This window comes from Azolla caroliniana, unplaced genomic scaffold, assembly GCF_043228905.1.
Source record: "Azolla caroliniana isolate FFs.n. ecotype wild unplaced genomic scaffold, voAzoCaro1.0.p SCAF_1, whole genome shotgun sequence".
Classification (NCBI taxonomy): Eukaryota; Viridiplantae; Streptophyta; class Polypodiopsida; order Salviniales; family Salviniaceae; genus Azolla; species Azolla caroliniana.
Window position 1 is genome coordinate 35,520,519 of NW_028230436.1, and position 22,518 is coordinate 35,543,036.

The following is a 22,518-nucleotide window of genomic DNA, read 5'->3' on the forward strand; positions in this document are numbered from 1 at the left end:
ACAATGAGGGCAATGGTGGCTAACTACGTTTGAAGAACTACAAGATGTGATGCGTAAAAGCTACTTCGACTGCTGGCAAAGCTAGGAGTACAAATAGTAGGCTGCTGCATTTGACATACGTTGTCCAACTATCAAGCTTTTTGCATTCCTAGCCTGGTTCCAACCTTGTCAAATATTTCCAAATGTCATGATTATTTTTCTAGCATTTCTTATCATGGTTCTTGAGAAGATGATACAACTTACTAATATCATGAAGAGTTTTTTTTCACAACCCAAAATAAGCTATAATATAAAAGAACTTTATCCACAATTTGCTATGAAAACCTAGGATCTTATCTTGATAGTTAATCAATGCGCCTCTTCTAAGAGACTGAATCAGTGTTAATCCAAGATGCACCAGATATAAGCCTCAGTATGAAAGACACATTACCCTTGGAATTGATTGCATGTAATCAATGATAGTACTTCGGCTTCATTCATGAAGCAAATATTTACATTCCTAACTTAGCTAATTCTGATTATAATCTATGCAATTCACATGGTCACACTGCACACATATTTTATCATGCGATACACTCTAAAATTCAAAACCCCAGTCCCCACTACAATGACGAATTTGTTAAAAACCCCACAACCCAACGTTGCCATTGATTGTGAGATAAATTTGTCCATGCATGTTGGCTGCCCACATGGACTATATGACCTCAACACCATTATTATCACCAAATCAAACTAAACATAAAGACAACTTTCTCCATTTTGAGATTTCTCTATCTTGGAGACATTGATGCACACATTTACAAAATAATATTCTTAAAGTCATTGTGTGGATGCTTTGTAAGTACTTACTTAGTTTAACTCTTTTAAACATGGTACTTTAGATAGGTATAGTTGTTTTACTCGAATTGTTTTCATTAAAGAGATAATTAGACTCCTAATTGAGAATAATTAAGGTAACTATGTTAATAGAAGCATTTGAGAATAAGCATGTCCCATACCATGCAATGTGATGCATGAAGTATCTAAAATTTCTTGCTGATTGAAATGCATGAGATATTAAATCACTCAATATGCACACCTAAACCCACATTCATCTCATTAAAGAGATAATTGTATCCCTCTAAACAATCATAGACTACCTAATTGAGGATAATGACAGTAACTATCTCAATAAAAGGATTTGAGAATAAGCATAACCATTCAATCTGATGCACAAAGCCTCCAAATTTTCATGCTGCTTAATATGCATGTGACTTTAAATCCTCAATATGCATCCCACATACTAAAAATCGTTTACATATAAAATTCTTTTGAATATAAAGTTTAAATAGATTAATAGAAAACTGTATGTAGTCCACAATTATCATTACCAAGTTCAACTAAAAACACTTCCTCATGCATCTGTCGCAAACCTAAAATGGGGGACATGGCACAAAAAATTGCTTAATCCAGTTCTGCCATTGAACTTTGCTAGAGAATTATCATTGTCAAGAAATATTGGTACCCCAATACAAAGTGAGTAATTTGAATAAAGCATCTCTGAAAATGTTTCGAAGAGGATAAGATTTTGGGAGCCATTTTATAAAGCATCTCTCAAAGTCATTGATGTCAAAGAATGGCAAATCAAGATCAATCACCTCAGGATAACAAATGAATGACATCACAGATCAGATAAATGACTCGATTAGAATATCAACCATGATGACAAACACCATCTGATAACTGTTTCTAGGGAAATTTTCATTCAGACATACTGGCAATACTTATGATTGTATATAAGTGATTCAAAAGGTAATGCAGCATTGCTACAAAGTCTATGCAATACTCAAATCTCTGCACATTGAATGCAGCTGTTGTAATATCAATTCATCCTGAATGCCCAAGTATACTAAATAAAAATCACCCAACGTGAGACTGCATTCTTTTTTCTTCATGTGAGAAAATATCTTTTTTATAAGGTCACAGGACTTTTTAGAATATCCAATAACACTTATTAATATCACTTCCAACTATTTTCCCTGATGCTCGTTCCTGCTATGACGAACCCATACAGCCTCTTCTTTTGCACAATACCAAATCATTGAGAATGGTGATAATCAGCATCACGCATACATTAAAATAATATTTCACATGAAATCTTCTTCCAATTCTTGGAGTGATTTCCCTTTGCTCGCAATATCCTTGTTAGATGTCATCTTCTCAGAAACCATTAATCCTTTGTAGCTCCTTATCTCAGCCTGCTTTTCCTTCTCCATTCGATCCATCTCATCCCTTCGTTTCTGAGAAGTTATAATATAAACTATAGCTTTATTTCCATAAAGCTAAAACAAGAAAGCAGAAAGGGAGAACAAAAGAAAAACTATTGCTACCTTGTCCTTCAAGATAGCCTTTTTCTTAGCACGCTCAGCTGCATCATATGCTTCCCTTTCAGCTGTAAAAAAAATCATGATCAGAACTGCAGTTTCCTGTCTAATATAAACATTGTATGAGTAAAATCTGCCTGCAACCGATAGATGCAAGCACAAATAAACAGAAGCTGAATGAAAAACATAATATCTCCCACCTATAAGTTAATCCAGTATTGATATGGATTCAATTTGATTTAGTTATTCTAAAGCTACATGTATAGTCCAAGTTTCTGAACTATTAGAAGGTAAAAAAATAAACCATTATCAGAATAACATGCTAAGGCATAATGGGCCAGGTATTATTCTAGCATGTCATCTTACCACATTTTTATACATGTTATCATTTGTATCAATGAATAGTAGCCCTGTGTGTATGTAGGACCCTGAATACATATATGTATGTAAGGACATTGAATATGTATGATCAATTTTAAAAGTCTCTCGTAGATTAATGGAACTTGTAACCATCTAGCTACAGACACAATATTGACTACATATATGAAAGCATTGCTTTTATACAAAGATAAGAGACTTTCCTATCTCTATCCTTTCAGAATTCATCAAATGCATAGGCAATGCATAACATTGTGCATTCACAGAAATGTCTTGTTGCATATATTAAATCCCACCCTCCATTGTTCAAAAGAACTCCTTCATTGGATTTTTTGCACCTAGAAAACTTCCTCAAGCTTCAGACAAACAAGATCTGTTGATATACTTAATATAAATCAGGAGTCAAGTCCTGTTATTGCTTTTCTGTGAATATATAATCTCTGTCTTTCATAATTACTACTGAGATGTTTGAGAAATTCTTGACGAAATATTTTAACTGTTTTGAAAGCTTTATGCAGGTTTTCCAAAACCTTTTTCAAATTCAGGATGCTATAAAATGTCGGTTAAGGTGATATGTTTCCATTCTATTAATCTACAATCCCACCTACTTCATATAAAACTGGACAATGTCAAGTCAACTTAGGCTTCTCCATAAGCCATGCGTATGTATCACACAGATGCATTGCATTAAATGCATGCTAAGAATTGGCAAAAAGCATGAAATCATGAAATAAAGACAACTTAATTGTAGTCTTATCAAAAGTATTTCTTAATGATGGAAATAACTTAACAAAGAAACAGTGTACCTTTCAAGTCTGTTGTTCTTTCCACCTTTGTTTTATTGAGTCTGTTTACAACTTCATTAATGCGCTTTTCCACTCTTACTGTTCGAACCTATAAAAGCATGTAACCATTGACCAAAAAACAACTAAAACTTAACCACATTATTTGCTGAAGCAAACCAGCCAAGAAGCAACTAAATCTTGACCACCAAACCCCTTGAACAATTAAAATCCAGCAAAAGAATTTCAGAAAACAATATGAACTACATTAGAAGACCTGCAGAAGGCCAGAACAGGTGATTATCATCAATATTTTAAGACGATCCTGGATTTTCTTCTAGAAACAATTCTGTATATAATGAGAATGGAATTTTATACTACCTCGGCATATGAAAACCAATAATAGTAAGTGATGATGATAGTACTAACTCTCTCCATTTTCCTACTTTCTGTTGGTGAGGCTAATAATAGAAACTTTCTATATAGTTGATCATATCTCAGAAATAAACATGGAAGTTTTATCGATGGAGAGAGCATATGCCAATCAAGCTAAGGAAGGAAGGATCACACTCATCCACTTAGTTGAGTTGAGAAACTAGCTCTCAAAGCTCAGTATGGTCACTAATTATGGATCAATACGAGATTAAGATTAAAACTTACAGAGAAGAAGAGCCTAAGGCAAAACTTGGAATTGAGCAATATTTGCCCACTTTCCTCATAAAATACGGCTTTTATATATGGATTTAGTTTCACGACACATAGTGGACAATACAAGGTCTTTAGGCATGTCCATGGAAAATTAAAAAGGGATTCTCCTTTATGGGTCAGTTACTACAAGAAAACATGGAAAATATATAAAGCCATGCTTTTGTAAGTATTTGGCATGTATATGACTCAAATAGCTATCAAATGAGCATTTACTTGCCCGTATATTTAGGCAGCTCAAATTCATTAAGATGTGACAAATTTAATAGAAGAGAAAATTCCATCAAGTACGATGCATTTGTCGATGTAGTCAAAGCGATGGAGGAACCGCATGGGTGTCCAGATGGGAGCTTGGGCATCAGTCACCCGCCATTGCTAATTTTCCCATTAAAAATATACCATGATTTACATTACAAAATGAGCTGAACCCAGTTATTCATGTTTTACCAACACACTTGTTTGCTTGAAATGCCGTGGACACTGAATAACACAAGATACTCGTGACTGTGCATGAAAAAGCGCAATAAGGGAAGGATCACTTACAAGTTTAGGATTGTGAAATCCAACTTGGCCCACATCCATTGATGCTGTCTTTCTAAGATTGTACCAAGGTGTATAAACAACATCTACGTTATTTAATTTGTTACCTACAATTTGAAACAAACGGACCAACCACTGATCATATTTTCGAGATAACTTACAGATCAACAAGTTTGATACTTCATTTGCTGTATCTAAAAGTACTTGAATATGTCTCACCTTGAATAGAGTTCGCCTTCACTAATTGAGCACAATCCTCCAGGAGTTCGGGAGTGATACTCTCGATTGTCTGGCCCTTTTGTAACCGAAGATAAACATGTGCTGATGACAACTTATCCACGTGAAACCTAACAATAGAAAATCAAAATTTATTAGAATGTGTGAAAGAAAGAGGTACATCCCAAGCATCTTAAGGAGAAAGGAATAGATAGAAAAACAGAATAATATGCGTCACAATAAGCATTTATTTAACAGAGTTGTTATACCAAAGTCCATAGGACGTAAAGATACCACAAATAAGGATGATCACCATAAGAATAGAGACAAACAAAGAAAAAAAATGATTTTTGTTCCTAAAAACGTTTAGTTTGAATACATTTTAGGTCAAGGGCAAGACTTGAGATGCATAAACATCTGATTCTAACGATAACAAGTGTAGAAGGCATAAAGATTCCACAACTAGGGATTAATGACTTGGACTTAATTGACTTTCTGGCCAATACGTTTTAGAAGGCATGGAATATACTACGATTGGCAAAAAAGTCCATTCAAGAAGCAAAAAGATACCAGATATCAAAATACGTATTGAAAATGAATTCTTTCCGATACAATCGTACGTAGCACGAAGATGCCACAATTAGGGTGAATATCAAGACATGAGGTAAAAAAAAACAAGAGGACAGATAGAGAATCTTACCAGATGTCTTCAGGGAGGCCATACTTGATAAGATCTTCGTTTTCGTGCTTGTCAAGACCCATGTAGATTATGAAGTCTCCTGCTTCAGGTCTGGCCTTGAAGTCGAACACCATCGCTGCAGCAGAGGAAGAGGAAGTAGAGACCACAATTTCTTTTCTCTTTCTTCTATTCTTTCTTCTCTTCTTCCCTTCCCTTCTCTTCTCTTCAATATTTACAAATTTATCAAAATGCCCATATCTACGTCCTATAAAATCATTTGTTTATCTTGTAGTTGCTAGTGGGAAACCACCACGCCGGGTAGAAATCTACCAAGTATCGACTAGACACATAAGTTCTTAGAAACACGCAACGCAAAGAATGTATGTTTTTAAGTGATGCAGTTACAACCCCTAAGTTGTAGACAATCGAATAGAGATTATCCAATGGATTGTTTGAAGACGCTAAATTCCTTTAGTTGATCTTAGCCAAAGATCTTACAATTATGGACTTGACTACCAAACCATCTCCTCACCCTATTCAAGAAACCCAACAGGTTGCTCCATGAACAACTTCTCCTCGTGGTCACCGTAAAGAAACACAACTTTCACATCCATTTGCTCAAAACTCTATGTCCTCATTGGCCATGATTGCAAGCACGCCTAGAATGACTTCATTTTCACAGTTGGGATAATATTTTGTAAAATTTGATCCGTAAAGAAACACAACTTTCACATCCATTTGCTCAAAACTCTATGTCCTCATTGGCCATGATTGCAAGCACGCCTAGAATGACTTCATTTTCACAGTTGGGATAATATTTTGTAAAATTTGATCCTGTACCTTTGCTTGAATTTTTTTGGCGACGAGTGAGCTTTATACATCAAGGCTAGGATGTTTGGAGAAAAAAAATGGCTATAAATCAACGGTAATTTACAAATAAGTTATTGTATGTAGATAACGAGAATAATAATTCATGGAAAAGGGGGAACAATAATGTAAATAATAACATCTCCTAGCATTTTAAATCTTGCAATTTGAGCATATTGCAAAAGTACTCATTCTTGTAGGCTAATGATGGATCCCTTAAGCAAACAACATTGATGTTAAGGTAGCCAACAATGGCATTTTTTGACCCACCTAAACTATACAAAGAGGAGATTGGTGTCATTTCTAGGGGCCAATGACTTTACTTGAACCTAAAGGTAGGCAAGGAGCTCCTTGATTGATCTAATGTAAACATATGGTTTCGAAGGCGTACATGCCCCCGTCGTCCATTCTTAATCACACATAGGCTACCTCTCAATCTTCTTCTTCCTACTCGTACATAGTTGGGAATCGCTAGTGTTCATGTTATCCCCTCTATATCCATGTGTAATTGATTTCTAGCTTTCTAAGAAAGATTAAGGTTTCTTGTTGTGTGTGTGTGTGTGTGTGCTCTAAACCTTTTGTACCCACTGAGTTTATAACCTTGAAATAAATCTTAACTCGATGTTTTTGTAATTCCTAGAACTCTTAGAGGAAGTTTGTGCGTGTGCATTCTTTCTAAGGTATCAAATTATTTATTGGGTTTAATTTTTGGGATACAAATGTTTTAACTACAAAGCCATTTTGTAGTGCTTCTTCCTTTATAATATATTGCCTCGTTTTCACCATCTTGTCAAATAACATAAAAAGCCATGCATTCTTGTCATTTTTCCTTGATGGACCCACAACTTCGTGACAATTGTTTGCATGTTTGTCCAAGTCTAGATTCAAGGGTTACAAGAGACAAGCTTACATTGGTTTGGTTAATACCTAATCCATAATTTTCGATGTAGGTCAATGGATATTTATAATGTATTATATCATGTGTGATTAGCAGTGAGTATGTCTCACAATATGATTCTACCCCCATGATGTGGCTAACCTCCGTTTTGGGCAGTGTTTACAAGTTGGGCACTATAATAATTATCTTACTAGTGCATTGAGCTAATGCCAAATAGATTGTAAATGTCAATGGCACTTGTCACCAAAATCCGCAAGGAGATAATGTCCAATGTCTATCAATGACACATGGTTTTCATTCATAATTAACTGATTCATATGTTATGATTGTTATGTTGACCATCTCCTTCATGATGTGGAGCTTCACTTCCATGGATAACTTTAGATTTGGTTTATTATGTTTCTTTTGAGTCCACAACAATTTGGGGACTACTCCCTTTGTCATCACTAGGGATCTATCATAACCAACTAGTCCACTCGTTCACATCCTTGGGGATTTGTTCGACCAGCCATCGCATGATGACTTAACCACAATCCTCGATACAAACTCGGTTGATTGGTGCGTTTCACTCTTGATCTTCAACTTGACATACTCCTACTTGAAGTAAAAAGTCCATTTCATTCACTCATCCATATGGAACATGTAACCATGCATTTGTTTGCTCGTGTCATTGCTCTTGATCACACTATCAACAATGGTAGATCCTGAAGCCAATCCTCAAACTTACCATTGGATCCATACCTTAGTAAAATGTCTTTCCTTGACTTCACATCAAACTTTTGTGAAGTCATACCTCTTAGGCATACGTGCGTGCAATGCAATCGTACGATAATACATGGACCATGGAGGCGAGGTTGTGTGATGAACTGAATGAATGAATGAATGAATGAATTTGTTTGTTCATGGGGAGTAGTATTGTTATTAAACACACTTCTCCCTCGTCTCTCAGACTCTTAATTGTTAAACTCAGACTATTAATTACTAAACTGCATCTCTGCTACACAGCGAACGACACAGAAACCAAATGGGGTTCAAAGAAGACGCTCGAGAGACCCGCGTCAAGAAGAAGGTCGAGGAAGGTAAGCGACGATCGTCCTCTCTGTCTCTCCCTGTCCATCTTGTGTCCTTTGAAAATTTCCATATGAGAAGTGCGTATTTCTTAGCCCTTCGCAGCAAGATGAAAGCCAAAGCTTTGAGAGAGTGCGATGCCATGGCGTCTAAATACGCAGAGTGTGCCTCTGGGAGAACCTTCTCCGTCGTCTGGAAATGTCGACCTCAATTTAAGCTTCTCAATGAATGCCTCCACCAATAGTAAGCTTTCTTCTTCCTTCCTTGCCTCCACCATTCATATCTTACTCCTCCTCCGTACAGATAGATTTCTTTGTGTTGTTCTGTTATATTATAAGGGAAATGTACGATTTTGTTGTTTTCTCATCTGTTAGATTCTTTGAGGACATATCGACCTTCATCAGTTATGCATTTTTTTCTCTGTATAGCACAAATCAATATGCTAGAACTTTAGTAATCTAGCAAGAGAATGCTCACGAACATATGGTTCGGTTCTAAGTGCTCTATGAGTAGAGTTTCTGAATCTTTATACCGTTACGTTGTTCACAATAATTTCATTACTTGATGGCGAGCATATTTGTGATTCATGATCCTTTTCTTCTTTGGATTTCCAAGTGAAAGTAAAGGTGATGATTGAATTAATACATCACTCACATCATTCATGATACATGAATTTGTTTATTCAGCACCAATTAGCCCCTTGGCCTTATGAGATTTTGAGGTTAAGGAAGTGCGAGAAGGTAGTGTGTGCAAGATTGAATTGAACTGGCTGGAACCTCAACATGACCATCTCGAGTCTTATAGTCATGTATTCCAGAGTCCAACATTAGAGTGTTTTGAACATGTTCAGGTCACCAGGACATGCTATTTTTGTTCAGTTGTCCTACTTATACGGACTTAAAAGTTAGAAGTGTTGGTAAATGAGATGGCTAAATTTTTTAGAGGAGGTGCTTTTGGGCAGTGGGCACCAAACAAAACTCTCTTTGGATGACAATTAGAAACTAAGTTTTGGAGAGGGAAACATCCGGTTAGAGAGCAGAATTATGAAGGAATCATTGCAGATCCTTTTCGTTAGCATGCTCAAGTGAGAATATGTTGGAAGCTCTATATATGATTTTTAATGCTGAAACAAGCGTAAACTGTTAGCTGGTTTCCAGGTGCTGGGCTATAGACATATAGTATTATCTTCTATGACTTTATCAATAAAAGAAATGCTGAAAAGGGCACCAAGCTTTGGGGCCAATCACGTAATGATTAGGGTTCCTTTCCTCTTTGGATTTCCAAGTCAGATTCAAGGTAATGATTGAAGTGATGCATACTCCATTCATGATATGCTCATTTGTTTATCATTAAGCACCAATTAGCCCCTTTGCCTTATGAGATTTTGAGGTCAAGGAAGTGCGAGAAGGTTGTGGGTGCAAGATAGAAATGGATGGTTGGAACCTCAACATGACCATCTCAAGTCTTGTAGTTATGTACTCCAACATTGGATAGTTTCCAACAGATATCCTTGAAGCTTGTTTAGAATACAAATTTAAGTTTTGAGAGGATTTAGCTGTTTGTTTAAGTTTTAATAGCATACTGTCAATGCTTTTTAAGAATTTAATGATGTTGCCTCAGTTTCTTTGTTTGTTCATTTGGTTTTGTACCTTTACAAGATTATTCTATGAAAGCTGCATCTTGATTCCCATTAAACAAATTCTATGTAGCAAGCTTAGCTTTTTTAATTTCTCTCTTAATTTCCCAGAAAATGATCTCAGAGGAATGCTGATTTGGCATCTTCCTGTACACCCCATGGGTTCCCTGAGTGACCTTAGACTGAAAGAACACACATTTTGAGATCCAGACTGTGCGCACTTCTTGATTCTTTTCAGAGTAAAATGCATATTATGAGATTAATGAGTGTTTTCTTTTTTGTCTCTTCAGAGTATAGTAGCCCATAGTTTCTGCAGATGAAGAAATAGAAATGCATAAGAAATGGTTTGCATTATTGAACAAACACCTCCAGGGGTTGGCGGTATTTATGGGGGTATCCACATGGCGGGGGCTATATAGTGCCAAACCTTGTTTTGTATTAACTAAGGTAGAGTGGTAAACTAAGCTAGCAGTAAGCCTCTCATGAATTGCTATTTTAAAAGACCAAGCTTAACTTCTACTAATGCTATTTAATTTGAAATTATGCAACCTTCTGATCTCTTCACCCTTATGAATACTTGCGGAAAAATTGAACGCAAATTTGTGTCTTCTAAGAAGTGCTATCACATTGGTATGCTTCTAAATTGAGGGGTGGATAAGAGGTTAGCTAAAAATCCTATCAGTGATCTGTCATTTGAAAGATCTCAATGAGGAAGTTTGTGAAGTACTAAAATGCTGTGGTGAAAGCAAAGGCATATTCTCTATAAATCAACTCCAGAAGTTTACAATGGAAGTCGCTTTGCTGTTGACTAAAAGAGAGTCGATTTTGGATTGTCCAAATCTGTAAAAATGGTCTAAACTTGAGTTCAGCTGTCACGCTGAAATGAGCTGACGCAAAACTGCCATTTGCCCAACAATGAGGTAACGTTTCTTCTTAATGATCACTTTCTTCTAATCTCCACTTTCAGGCTTTGTCTAGATGCATTTGTCTGTAGCCCTTCCTCACATAAACTGTATAATGCAAAGATCACCTCTAGCATGTGCGATGCTTGATTTCCAGGTCATGATCCTTGATATCAATATCACTCTCTAGTGCTTCTCATTCTCTCTTTCTATGCCCTTCAACATCTTTTTTGGTCTCACGAATTAAGGAAGAAAATTGATGTAACTTCTTATACGAACATTAAAAATCTCCCATAACGTCAAATTGAAAGCTCTATCCAATAACCAAGATGGTAATGTGATATCCATATGGTTCAGTTTCAAGGGACATTCCTTGTCATTTGCGAATATCTAGCATTGTGGGAAATAAAGCAATGGATTAGTTATCTGCCAAGACTGAGCAATGTTTTACGAGCTCTGCAATTTGAAGCAAATGGATATGTTTGAAACTATCATAAAGGTCTACTGCAGGGCAGTTCCTGAGTCCTCACATGATCACTAAACATTAACACTTCTGTCAATGCTTGACAAAACCCATTCGTCCAATATGGTTGTTTGAATTGCATCTTCATAGAACACGTCATTGAAACTAGAATGCTTGGGAAGCACGATTCCAAGCTACACTGGAAGGCTTTTGAAGGACAATTTAAGGAAGATATTATGTGTGTTACGCGGATGACTCATTGCCAGGAAGAACGAATAACAGAGACATGAAGATTTCTGGTGTATTTTAAGGCTTGACCTCCCAACCATTGGACATGCCTTTATATACTAGTCCCCCTTTACAAGGGCTAGCATGCATGTCCACTTCCTTCACCAGAAAACGTTATTGCTGTATGACTAAAACCACACCCAAGGACATCTTGAACTGTTCTTATGACAACTACAGTTGTAACAACTGAATTTAAGGGATTGTTCAAATTTGAATTGGTACCTTCCACCCTTCCTTTACATTTTCTTGATGACATTGTTAGCAATAATCTGGTTAGCTGTGTTCTGAAGGTCAGGAAAAAAACAATGTTTGTCACTTCCACTAAATGATGATTAGTGGTCTGCACTTCGATGTGTTTTGAGGTTTGGCCTTCATAATGCTTGTTTTATAATGTATTGAATAACAAAGGTACTTTGGAGCCCTGTCTATTTAATAAACATATATACATGTGTGCGGGCGTGTGTATTGAGTTGAGATGAACATACCTAATGTACTGAGGACACTGGGGGAAAGGGGAAATATCTATAATTAAAAACTGATCAAAACATTGTAAAAGTGTTATTGATTATTGAGCACACAGACAAAACACACGTTTCCTAATATGATACAAAAGGGCTGTGTATGGAAATCATTAACTTTGCTTGGGCAACACTACTATACAATAGAATGTAATGCCTGTACATGAATCTACACTGATCAACAATGGTGGCAAATTTGGTTGATACTCTAGCTCAACTGAATTTTCATGCATGTGAAGTGCACACACCAGTAACTATAGAAATGAGTCAGATGGGAGAAATGAGATGCCGAAAGGATAAAAACTTACATGCGTATATGCTTTATATGGCTTATACATTCATTAGTGTTACATGAGCTCTTCAAGACAACATGAAATGAACTGTATGGAGTCATGTAGATGCTGTACATATCTACTCTGACGAGTCTCTCTTTCTATACAAGTCTTTCTCATATCACATTTTTTGTAGTCCTGTGATAAAGTTAGCTCATTGTTTAAGCTGATGTGCCATTTCTTTTAGTCATGAACATTTGCTTGGAGAATTGCATTGTTCTTAACTTTTTAAAGTCACCAGATAAATACCTCCCAATTCCTTTGTAAAGGCAGTTTCACAACCTATGGACTATTCTTAAGTATCACTTGCTTGTATTGTGTGTTGTTGATGAACTCTTGCTAATTCTAATTGCGTATATGCAGTACAAATGATGATGTTCTAGAGGAATACAAGAAGATATATGCGGTTGAGGATGAAGCTAAGCAAAAGCTTTGAATAGGTCTTATGTCTATTTAAAGGTGAAACAAATTCGGTATCACAAACTCTCTTATGAGGATGAAGCCCTTTCTTGAATATAGAGCACTCATTTGCACACACACTAAATGAGTATATTGTTGGTTTTTTCTGTTTCTGTGGATAGTTCTCTAACGTTTGTTAGTATTGGAATGTAAGCCAGGTGCAGTGATGTGATTTAAATGTCTCTCTCCTGCAATAATGCATATCAAGCATTCCTTATATTTCAAACAAGCTAATTTATGAAACCAAATAGATTCAAATTCTTACATAATACATCATGATTTATAATGATATTGGTCTAATTGAAAACTTTTGAAGCATTAGTATTTCCTAGTAATTTCAATAAAATTTTGAATAGATGAAACTTCCTCCTTTCCACCTCAAAACAAATTATTTTCAAGTAAACTTATGTGTGGTATGCACATAGAATCTCACCATTTTAAATGACAAACATATGGTGAGGCAAATGCAAGGCAAAGTCTAAGTGTATATCATTGGTGAGTTCTTGATGGTAGTGTTAGAAAACCAACTTTAATCTTGGTAATACATGAAATTACAGTGTCATATTACAACATCAAGAGAACTTTGAGTATTAATATAAACTATTGCGAGGTGCATAGAAGAGAAGAATCTGATGAAGTTAATGCCAACATGGTGTTGGTAGAGGGAAGTTATTAGTGCTACGTTCATGCATAATGTCCATACCTAGGTTAGCACGGTTTATGATATCAACAAAGGTGTTAATAGCATGACCTTGGCTTTCAACCACAATTGGTTGGAAGTTAAAACCATTCAAGTTGAATGCTATGGTGCTGATGCCCAAAGTGGTGAACCAGATGGATGTATAGTGATCACCTTTGTTGTTTGTGGATCTCCTTACAATAATAGAATTCACATCAAATTAACTGATTGCACATCACCAATATCAACTTAAACTTACACTTCCATGATATCACATTTGTAAACCACAAGCTTTTCCCTTGCCCCATGATATTTATGTTTCTATGTAAATTTGAGAACTCTAGGATAATGACATTAGGTTGGGTTAACAAGGCAATATTGAAGTATCATTTGAGTATTCACGTGGCAATATCATTTAGGTCATGAAAAAATAAAGAGTGGTAATTGTACCTCTCAAGAGTATTGAAAATATCAAAGATCGTCACACCATAAATTTTTGCCAACCAAAAGTTGTCAATGAAAAATAGATCGAATCTTTGCCGTTTTAATCTAGTATGAGTTGTATAGTTTTATACTTGTATATTTACTACCGAAACCACCCTTGCAAACCACAAATTTGGTACAATGTAGGAAGGCAACACTTTCTACATATTCTATGAGATATCTCCATTTGTTGGATATGTAGCGATATCTGATGTGCATGACTCAAAGGAATGCCTTGTCTCTCTCTCTCTCTCTATCTCTCTCTCTCAATTGAGAGAAACCAAGTTTGATCCACACCATGGGCCATGCCCCGTGTCATAGATCGCAATTGGTCTCCCGTGGGCGTTAAAAAGAAGAGGGTGGTGTCTATGATGTTAATAGTGAGTGATGGAGAATAAGAGCAGCAAGAGAATGAATAGTCTGCTGGCCTCATTCAAGGCCTGCGCTAAGCAGGGGGACATCCATGCAGGCAACAGAGCCCACCGTCAACTACTACTACTTTTACTGCTACATGATGGCGCAGCAGCAGCAGCACCTGATCAGGACACCCTCTGCTACCTCGGGAACAGCCTTGTCTCCTTCTACGCCAAGCTTGGAGCATTTGAGAAAGCCCAGGACGTGATGGAGTGCCTCCAACGTGATGTTGTGACGTGGAACGCACTGATGTCCGGGTATGCCCAGCATGGTTGCTACAGCGCGGAGGTACTCAGATGCTTGCAGGTTCTGCAGAGCGAAGGCCACTTCCCCAATCAGGTCACCTTTGTGTGTGTCCTCAAAGCCTGTGGCAGCCTCTGTGCAATCGAGAAGGGAATGCAGTTTCACAGAGAGATCACAATCAGAGACTCTATGGATGCGTACGTCGGAACGACATTGGTCGACATGTATGCTAAATGTGGTGCAATGGCAGAAGCACAAAGTGTCTTTGACCAACTTGAAGTTCGGAATGTCGTCTCATGGACGGCGCTCATTGCAGGACTCGTAGAACAAAATGTGGGTGATAAAGCACTGATCTGCTTTGAAAAGATGCAGAGGGAGGGTTTGTACCCAAATGCAGTCACCTTTGTTTGTGTGCTGAAAGCCTGTGGCAGTATAGGAGCATCTGCCAAAGGCAAAGAAATACATGATGAGATTCTTAGGCAGCCCTTGCATCTTAAAGACATTTTGATTGGCACTGCTTTGGTAGACATGTATGGTAAATGTGGGGCAGATACACATGCTCAGAAAGTTTTTGATGAGTTACCAAACCGAAATGTTGTATGTTGGAATGCATTGATTACAGGGTATTCACAACATGGGCGGAGTGAAAAAGCACTGAAATATTTCGAACAGATGCAATGTGAGGGTGTTTCTCCTAATGTGTACACCTTTGCGTGCATTTTGAAAGCTTGTGGGGGCATTGGAGCAATAGTAAAAGGGAAATCCATACATGCTGATATTGTGATTGCAGATTTGGCAGGGAAAGATGTCTTAATTGACAGTGCTTTAGTGGATGTGTATGCCAAATGTGGTGAACTTCTTCAAGCAAGAGAAGTTTTTGACCGATTTCCTGCTCGGAATATTTTGGGTTGGAGTTCACTAATTGCAGGATATAGTGAACATGGGAGTGATGAGGAAGCATTCAAATGTTTTGAAAGGATGCAATGTGAAGGTCTCTGTGCTGATGCCATCTCCTTTCTCTGTGTCTTGAAAGCCTGTAGCAGCAGCTTAAGAGGAGCTCAGAAAGGCAAACAAATACATGCTAGAATACTTAGAACAGGATTATTAGGTAAAGATATTTTCCTCGGAAATGCATTGATAGACATGTATGCCAAATGTGGGATTATGGCAATTGCACATGAAGTGTTTGATCATCTTGTCATCCAGAATATTGTCTCATGGACGACTCTGATCGGAGGGTATGCACAACACGAGCTCAACGAAGAAGCTCTCAACTGTTTTGAGGGAATGCAACGAGCCGGCTTTGCTCCAAACGAGGTCACCTTTCTTACCATCCTAAAAGTTTGTGGCAGTATAGGGGCAACAGACAACGGAAGGGAAATACATGCAGATATTGTTGGAAAGGGGTTATTAGAGACACATGTTTCCATTGGTAATGCTCTCGTTGACATGTATGGTAAATGTGGTACACCCACAAAAGCAGAAGAAGTGTTCAAGCAGCTTCCATCGCAGGATCTAGCCTCATGGAATGCACTGATTGCAGCATATGCCCAGGTTGGAGAGGATAATGTTGCTGCTGGATTATTTTGCAAGATGGTAGAATTTATACAGCCAGATATTATTACATTCACTATTTTGCTGAATGCATGCAGTCATTCGGGTCTTCTAGACAAAGCTCAACATTTCTTCTGGAGTATGAAATATTTCGGTATTATTGCAACTTTAGAGCATTACACGTGTATGGTTGACCTATTTGGCCGCGCAGGCCTTGTTGAGAAGGCAGTAACCTTGATTAACAACATTCCTATCTTTGATCATCTACCTATGTGGATTTCTCTACTGGGTGCTTGTCAGAAGTGGGGGAACGTCCGCCTTGGAAGACTTGCCTTTGAGCATGCAATGCATTTAGACGAAGGACATTCTGCGCCATATGTGTACATGAGTAATATTGAAGCAGTTGCTCCATTGCAAGAGGTGATGGAGGAGTTTGAATCTGTGATTGTGGAAAATGGAGGAACAATCCAGATCATATTATGATAAAAAAGGTGTAAGATGCATTATCCATATAGTGGAAACATATAAATGATGACAAATATTCTGTAAACCTCATCATTATTGAATGGTGGCTCATAAGTGACCGACGGATTCCATTTGTTTACGGACCAGTGTGAAGAGCAGTGGCCGAGTGGTCTGTAAACATCGCTGCTTGCTGAACAACAGCATGCAAACAATACAGAAGTGGGTGCCACATTCATCCTATGTAAAGCTGATGAGATATGTAAAAACCTGTGATGAAGATGAAGAAACTATGGACATTCAGTATTAAGCCCTTGTGGGCGAGCTGCAGGTGAGACGTTGGCATTGGCCCTTTTCTAGCATGTAATTGGTAAATATTCTTTTATAATTACACTAATTGGTGCTACTTTACTGTGGCTTATGAAGAAATCAAGGTGTATTGGGCACCTGATGCATGCATATTGTAGGTATGAGGGCTGAGTTTCAATATCAACTACTTCAAGAGCATATTCGAAAGTCCAACGGCATGGAGGTGGAGATGGAGGTGTCATTTGGTGGAAAATATTCTTTCCGATGAAGGTTAGTTGGATCTAGACACATAAAACAATGATTCTTCGCCAGGAAAGGAAATGGAGCCAAAACAGAATAATATCAGGTATGTGTGTATGAAGGGAACATCAGCTTATGATTAATTGCTATAGTTGTTCTGTTCAGATGATCAGAGGATTGATTTAGAAGACTGTGGGATGAGCACAGGACTAAATATGACGCGAATAAGCCAGACTGGCACCCCTCTAAACATGTAAGTCAACTTTTCTCTAGGGCCTTCGAAGCGGCATTTCATTTGCTTTGCAAATCACACCTCTGCTTTACATCGATAACTTCACATAATGCAGTCATTGAGGTAACTATGTCACTTAGCTGTGGTTTAATGCTTGTTTATGTTTCATGTTTGCGCTTAATTCAAAGTATGTGGGCATGATTGATGGAATGTATATTGCTGTTTTCAGATCATTATTGATAGCTGCTACCAGCTGGATAAGCATCATGAAATTCTCCTTTAGCTGTACGATCTGCCCTCTAAATGTATTTATTTCCTACATCAGCATAACTTGCTTGCTATGGCTCATGTCATGGTAGTTGGGAGCTGCATATGGCTCCGGAGTTGCGCAAAATGTCCAATTCTGATGAATGAATCTGGTTCCTTTTCAAGATATAGGGGATCCATGCCATCAATGCCTAATGAAATGTCAGATATACCTTCCCAAGGTCTCTCTATTTTCATACAATGGAGTTTTTTTAATTCATAGTTCATACATAAGCCATCAAACAACATATTTTGTTCCTTGGTCACCCTCTCCTTGATCTTCTTGCTTGCAGATGGTTGAATGGCACAATTTAAGTCGTGAGCTGTAAATTATCCCCATATTCAACTGCAGCTTTCGAGATGGTAAAAATGACATGTTTATCTGAGAGCTGCATATCGTCAAGTGAGTTGATCTTTGGCATCTTGGGTCATAGAGAAGCGTCTGTCTGTGCTTGTAAAAGTGGCTTATGATGAAGATAGCAATATCTTTGGTGTCTATGGTATTGTAGCCCAACTTTTGTATGTACAATTTATGTAAAATATAAATCCCAAAATTCAGTTCATTATGTCGAGTACAATGTTTTACTCTGTATTTGATTGTGTATCAAACTTGAATTGATTAATACTTTTGATTTTTCTTTATATGAAAATATCGGGTCATATAAATTACAAAGAACGGAATGTTACAAGCCATCCTCAAATTGGTGGGCTTCAACAATCTGTTTTTTCTATTATTAGTCAGAAATGTCAAAAATACCAGCAAATTTACATCGGTGAGGAATGCCTCAAATACAAGCATTCCTGATCAGTTATTTTTTTCTAGAGTTTCCAGCGTTGGCCCGATAGACAAAATTTATTTAATTTTGTCTTTGCAATGATGGAAATTTCAGCATTCCTATCAACTTCAATAATCTCGGTATTTTCTCCATTATTAAATTTAGAAATGTCATTGTATGCTACCAATGTTATTGGCAATAGGGTAAAAGTCTGAACTTCTGATATAAAAATGCCAATAGTTCTGGTATTTAGGTGCACCGTGCCCGTATGTCAGGGTTGTTTTCAATATTACTGTCAAGATTACTAACATTTTTTGGGTAGAAGCTTATTTTCTGTCTTATTAAGTTCAAAAGTGTCGGTATAACTATGAAAAAAGAACTCAATCTGTAGTATTGTTGGATATTATTACTGTGGATAGCAAGGATATTGCTGATCATGGTAGTGCACACTGGATTAGCAAGGGCCACAATCATGCAAGGGTACTCTATGCTGAGAAGAGAGTAGGGTTGATCGAATCATTGTACTCTGACAACCAAAACAAAACAAGCCCCAGAAAGAGGAAGGTAACTCCTTCATAGGATACGTTCTGTAGTTCTCAGGGACATATAGTGTAGTGGTTGACCACTTAAGATCAACACTCAACTTGCCTAATCAATTATTAATTAAACTCTTATCGTGCTATTTAAATAAATGATAGTGGCTAGAGGGTGCTCAACATGGTATAACAGCAACATAGTGACATTAATTATATTCTTGTCCCTCCAAGTTGAGGATCTTTTTACATGGTGTTTTTATAGCCAAAAATAATAACGAAGAGAGAAGTCGTATTACCATCATCTTACATGAACCTTCATTCCCTTTTCTTCAGGAGTTGCATGTGGAATCTGGATGAACCTTCACAAATATGTATTCTAACATTGACCCTTGATGTATCAATGGGAAGCTAATTCTATTAATCCCAAATTGCCCTTTCTTTCCCCATTGCATTTCTATTCTATAGTTCTAGTCAATTATGTAATCTTTTGTACAACTAGTTCGTCAAACAGCCAAAAAGGTAGTGGTTGCCGTTTGGTAGAACTTCCCTTTTGTCATTATGTAGGTTAGGCTTTAGCTTGCAAATTTCCCTAAAACTCTATTAGAAGTTGTTTATTCTTTTGCGAGTTAGCCTTGTTATGTTTTCTTAATGGAATCACTTTGACCTAATAGTGCTAGCATTTGATGCATTCATACATTAGTACGATGTGTACCAAAAATAACATGCATCAACATGTTTTTAGAGAAAATGCAAGCGGCATAATTTTCCCTTCTTATAACTAAGATTTGAACATTTTCAGCAACTTGAGCCTAATTTAGTGAAAAATAGACATCATGTGCAAGGGACACCATATCGTAATTGTATCGCATTGTATCTCCAAATGTAATGACAAACCAACCTTTAGAAACTAGTTAGAGAAAGAATAAGTAACAAGAAGCTATAAATTTGATAGTAACTATAAATGTGATTCAACATGAGCTTTTTGCATTCCAAATTTATCTGCTTTTCCAACTAGGCTTATGAAAAGCATAGATCACTTACCTCTTAAAGGTGCAATGCGAACAACACAAATCCTTGTAGTCAAACTTATATGACAAAATTGATTCAACAACATGAATAACAATAACTAGAATAAGGTTTATGATATTAGTTCAACATGTAAATTTGTAGGGAACTCGATTTCAACCATGGACAACTCGAGCCTACACTTGTGGTGCTCAATAATACCAATAATAACTTGAACCACAATTTTTTAACATGAAGATTGTGAAGTACACTTCAACCTAAGGATATACACTTAGCACTCAAGCATAGAGGTACTTGCCAACACAAACAATGAGAACTGAACTAACTCAACAACTCTAACCAATTTGAACCTACCCATGATTATTGAACCTCAAGACATACACACAAGCTATGCTTTAGGGTAGTTTGAAGTGTGGAGGAGATAGTACACCCACCACATGTTTAACTCGACATATGCAAAACAATCAATTTGTTTACACTGCCTTTCACAAGCTTTTAAAGGATTTAGTAATTTTATTCATTCTAATTCTCGTAGATACCTCAAAACCTTGATTTTCCATGGTTTGATTTAAGTTAAGCTAAACTTTTCCATAAAAAAAGTGGATCTTTTAATGTTCTTCGCATTTCCTTTATTAGGAGACTTTGGTAAACTATATTGCATAACTTAATTTGAGTGATATTTAAGACATTTTCCCGGCACTCCTATCCAAATGTAGTGGGATGAGGACCCAACACCACCATGGACTAGGTTATAGAGTTCATCGACAATCAATTCGATAAATCTAACCATTCTACCAACCATTTTAGTTACCAACAACATGAACATTTTGATGCAACTATTTCAATTATAAACATGCCCAAAGGTATTGTTCAACAACACACACACACACATTTTGTTGGCAACAACATGAATGGTCAAATTCGATGTCGAACGTGTTGTAAAGTGAGATCATTAGTAACTAGCTATATAAAAAAATGTAGTAAAAGTCATACTTTGGATGCTCTAGTGTATATATGAAAAAGCTTTTGCTTTTGACTAGATCTTGATCCTATGTAGCAAAGTTTTTTGGTTAGTTTGGTTGTGTATAACTTCGATCTACTCTCGACAACACAAAACAAGAACATGCTAGATCCCCAAAGTTGTTGCAAATGAGGATGGGTTCCCGTGGGGCCGGCAATCAAGGAGAGGCTCGGATGGTGAAGGAGTGTGAGCATGTAGAAAGGGTAGAGAGAGAGAGAGAGAGAGAGAGAGAGAGAGAGAGAGAGAGAGAGAGAGAGAGAGAGAGATGAGAGTGGGGCTATTTACCGATGTCGGACCTAATGAGCTTTGTTGGATGTTGCTTCAAGTGACGAGGTTCAACGATCGCATGATACTTTTGGCGTGGGGGCTCATGCCATCATCTTATGGAGAGGAATAGTTGGAGTTGGAGTTGGAGTGCAACAACATCATATCCAGAGAGACAAGAGAGAGAGAGAGAGAGACAAACAAACAAGACATATACATGTACACTCCATTCCACAAACAAATACATAAGATGGGCCAAAACCTTCCTACAATACACAGTGCACACACACACACATACACAAACAGATACACAAACAGATACACATACACATACACATACACATACACATACACATACACATACACATACACATACACATACACATACACATACACATACACATGTACATATACATGTGTGCATAACATACACATATTTATTTATGTACATACATACATTGAGTCACTATTACATAATGCGCGCACACAAACACACACACACACACACATTTTGATGATGAAATAATGTAGGGGTGTGTGTGTGTGTGTAGGTTACTACTCCTTCATTTACCCCTCTACCCCCACCCCCCCCCCCCCCCCCCCCCCTTCTTTCTCTCTCTCTCTCTCTCTGAGCTGTCTCTACTCTCTCTCTCTCTCTGCGTCTCAGTGTCTCTCATCTTCATCGTCTTCTTCATCTCTGTCTTTCTCTGTGTGTTTCGTTAGTGGAGGAAATCACGCACACGCACACGCACGGCACGCACACACACACAGTCTTCTCCTTCTCCTTCTCCTTCTCCTTCTCCTTCTCCTATCCATCCATCCATCTATCAATGGTTTCTCTGTCGTGAGCTCCTCACCATTCTTCCCTCTCTGCGTCTA

General features: G+C 37.3%; 3 protein-coding genes across 8 annotated transcripts; 2 read left to right on the top strand and 1 right to left on the bottom strand.

Annotated features, from left to right (window-relative positions):
• Positions 1-1,753: 1,753 nt before the first annotated feature.
• Positions 1,754-5,867, bottom strand: LOC147870154 (coiled-coil protein). The gene is made up of 6 exons (XM_087337469.1): positions 5,685-5,867; positions 4,988-5,115; positions 4,772-4,875; positions 3,548-3,635; positions 2,370-2,431; positions 1,754-2,279 (listed from the first exon to the last, which is right to left on the bottom strand). The coding sequence occupies exons 1-6, from the start codon at positions 5,795-5,797 to the stop codon at positions 2,127-2,129; spliced, it is 648 nt and encodes a 215-aa protein (XP_087193595.1). The 5' UTR covers positions 5,798-5,867; the 3' UTR covers positions 1,754-2,126.
• Positions 5,868-8,377: 2,510 nt separating this feature from the next.
• Positions 8,378-13,365, top strand: LOC147870155 (Cytochrome c oxidase biogenesis protein Cmc1-like protein). 2 transcript variants are annotated; one of them, XM_087337522.1, is made up of 3 exons: positions 8,378-8,507; positions 8,592-8,739; positions 12,999-13,365. In XM_087337522.1, the coding sequence occupies exons 1-3, from the start codon at positions 8,453-8,455 to the stop codon at positions 13,069-13,071; spliced, it is 276 nt and encodes a 91-aa protein (XP_087193648.1). In that variant the 5' UTR covers positions 8,378-8,452; the 3' UTR covers positions 13,072-13,365. The 2 variants fall into 2 exon arrangements, with proteins under 2 accessions (XP_087193648.1, XP_087193642.1); XM_087337516.1 differs by having other exon boundaries at positions 8,390-8,739.
• Positions 13,366-14,636: 1,271 nt separating this feature from the next.
• Positions 14,637-18,579, top strand: LOC147870156 (pentatricopeptide repeat-containing protein At4g39530-like). 5 transcript variants are annotated; one of them, XM_087337487.1, is made up of 3 exons: positions 14,637-17,833; positions 17,940-18,312; positions 18,456-18,579. In XM_087337487.1, exon 1 carries the CDS (start codon positions 14,644-14,646, stop codon positions 16,948-16,950), a length of 2,307 nt encoding a protein of 768 aa, XP_087193613.1. In that variant the 5' UTR covers positions 14,637-14,643; the 3' UTR covers positions 16,951-17,833; positions 17,940-18,312; positions 18,456-18,579. The 5 variants fall into 5 exon arrangements, with proteins under 5 accessions (XP_087193613.1, XP_087193625.1, XP_087193631.1 ...); XM_087337499.1 differs by lacking the exon at positions 18,456-18,579 and having other exon boundaries at positions 14,637-17,584; positions 17,752-17,833; positions 17,940-18,380; XM_087337505.1 differs by lacking the exon at positions 18,456-18,579 and having other exon boundaries at positions 14,637-17,508; positions 17,644-17,833; positions 17,940-18,380.
• The last annotated feature ends 3,939 nt before the right edge of the window (positions 18,580-22,518 follow it).

Coding starts and splice junctions, on each gene's coding strand:
- LOC147870155 (XM_087337516.1), top strand. CDS start 8,453: ATGGGGTTCAAAGAAGACGCTCGAGAGACCCGCGTCAAGAAGAAGGTC. Junction 8,740..12,998: donor AATGAATGCCTCCACCAATA/GTAAGCTTTCTT, acceptor GCGTATATGCAG/TACAAATGATGATGTTCTAG.
- LOC147870156 (XM_087337487.1), top strand. CDS start 14,644: ATGGAGAATAAGAGCAGCAAGAGAATGAATAGTCTGCTGGCCTCATTC.
- LOC147870154 (XM_087337469.1), bottom strand. CDS start 5,797: ATGGTGTTCGACTTCAAGGCCAGACCTGAAGCAGGAGACTTCATAATC. Junction 4,876..4,987: donor GAAGGCGAACTCTATTCAAG/GTGAGACATATT, acceptor TTCAAATTGTAG/GTAACAAATTAAATAACGTA. Junction 2,432..3,547: donor AAGAACAACAGACTTGAAAG/GTACACTGTTTC, acceptor TTTTTTTTACAG/CTGAAAGGGAAGCATATGAT.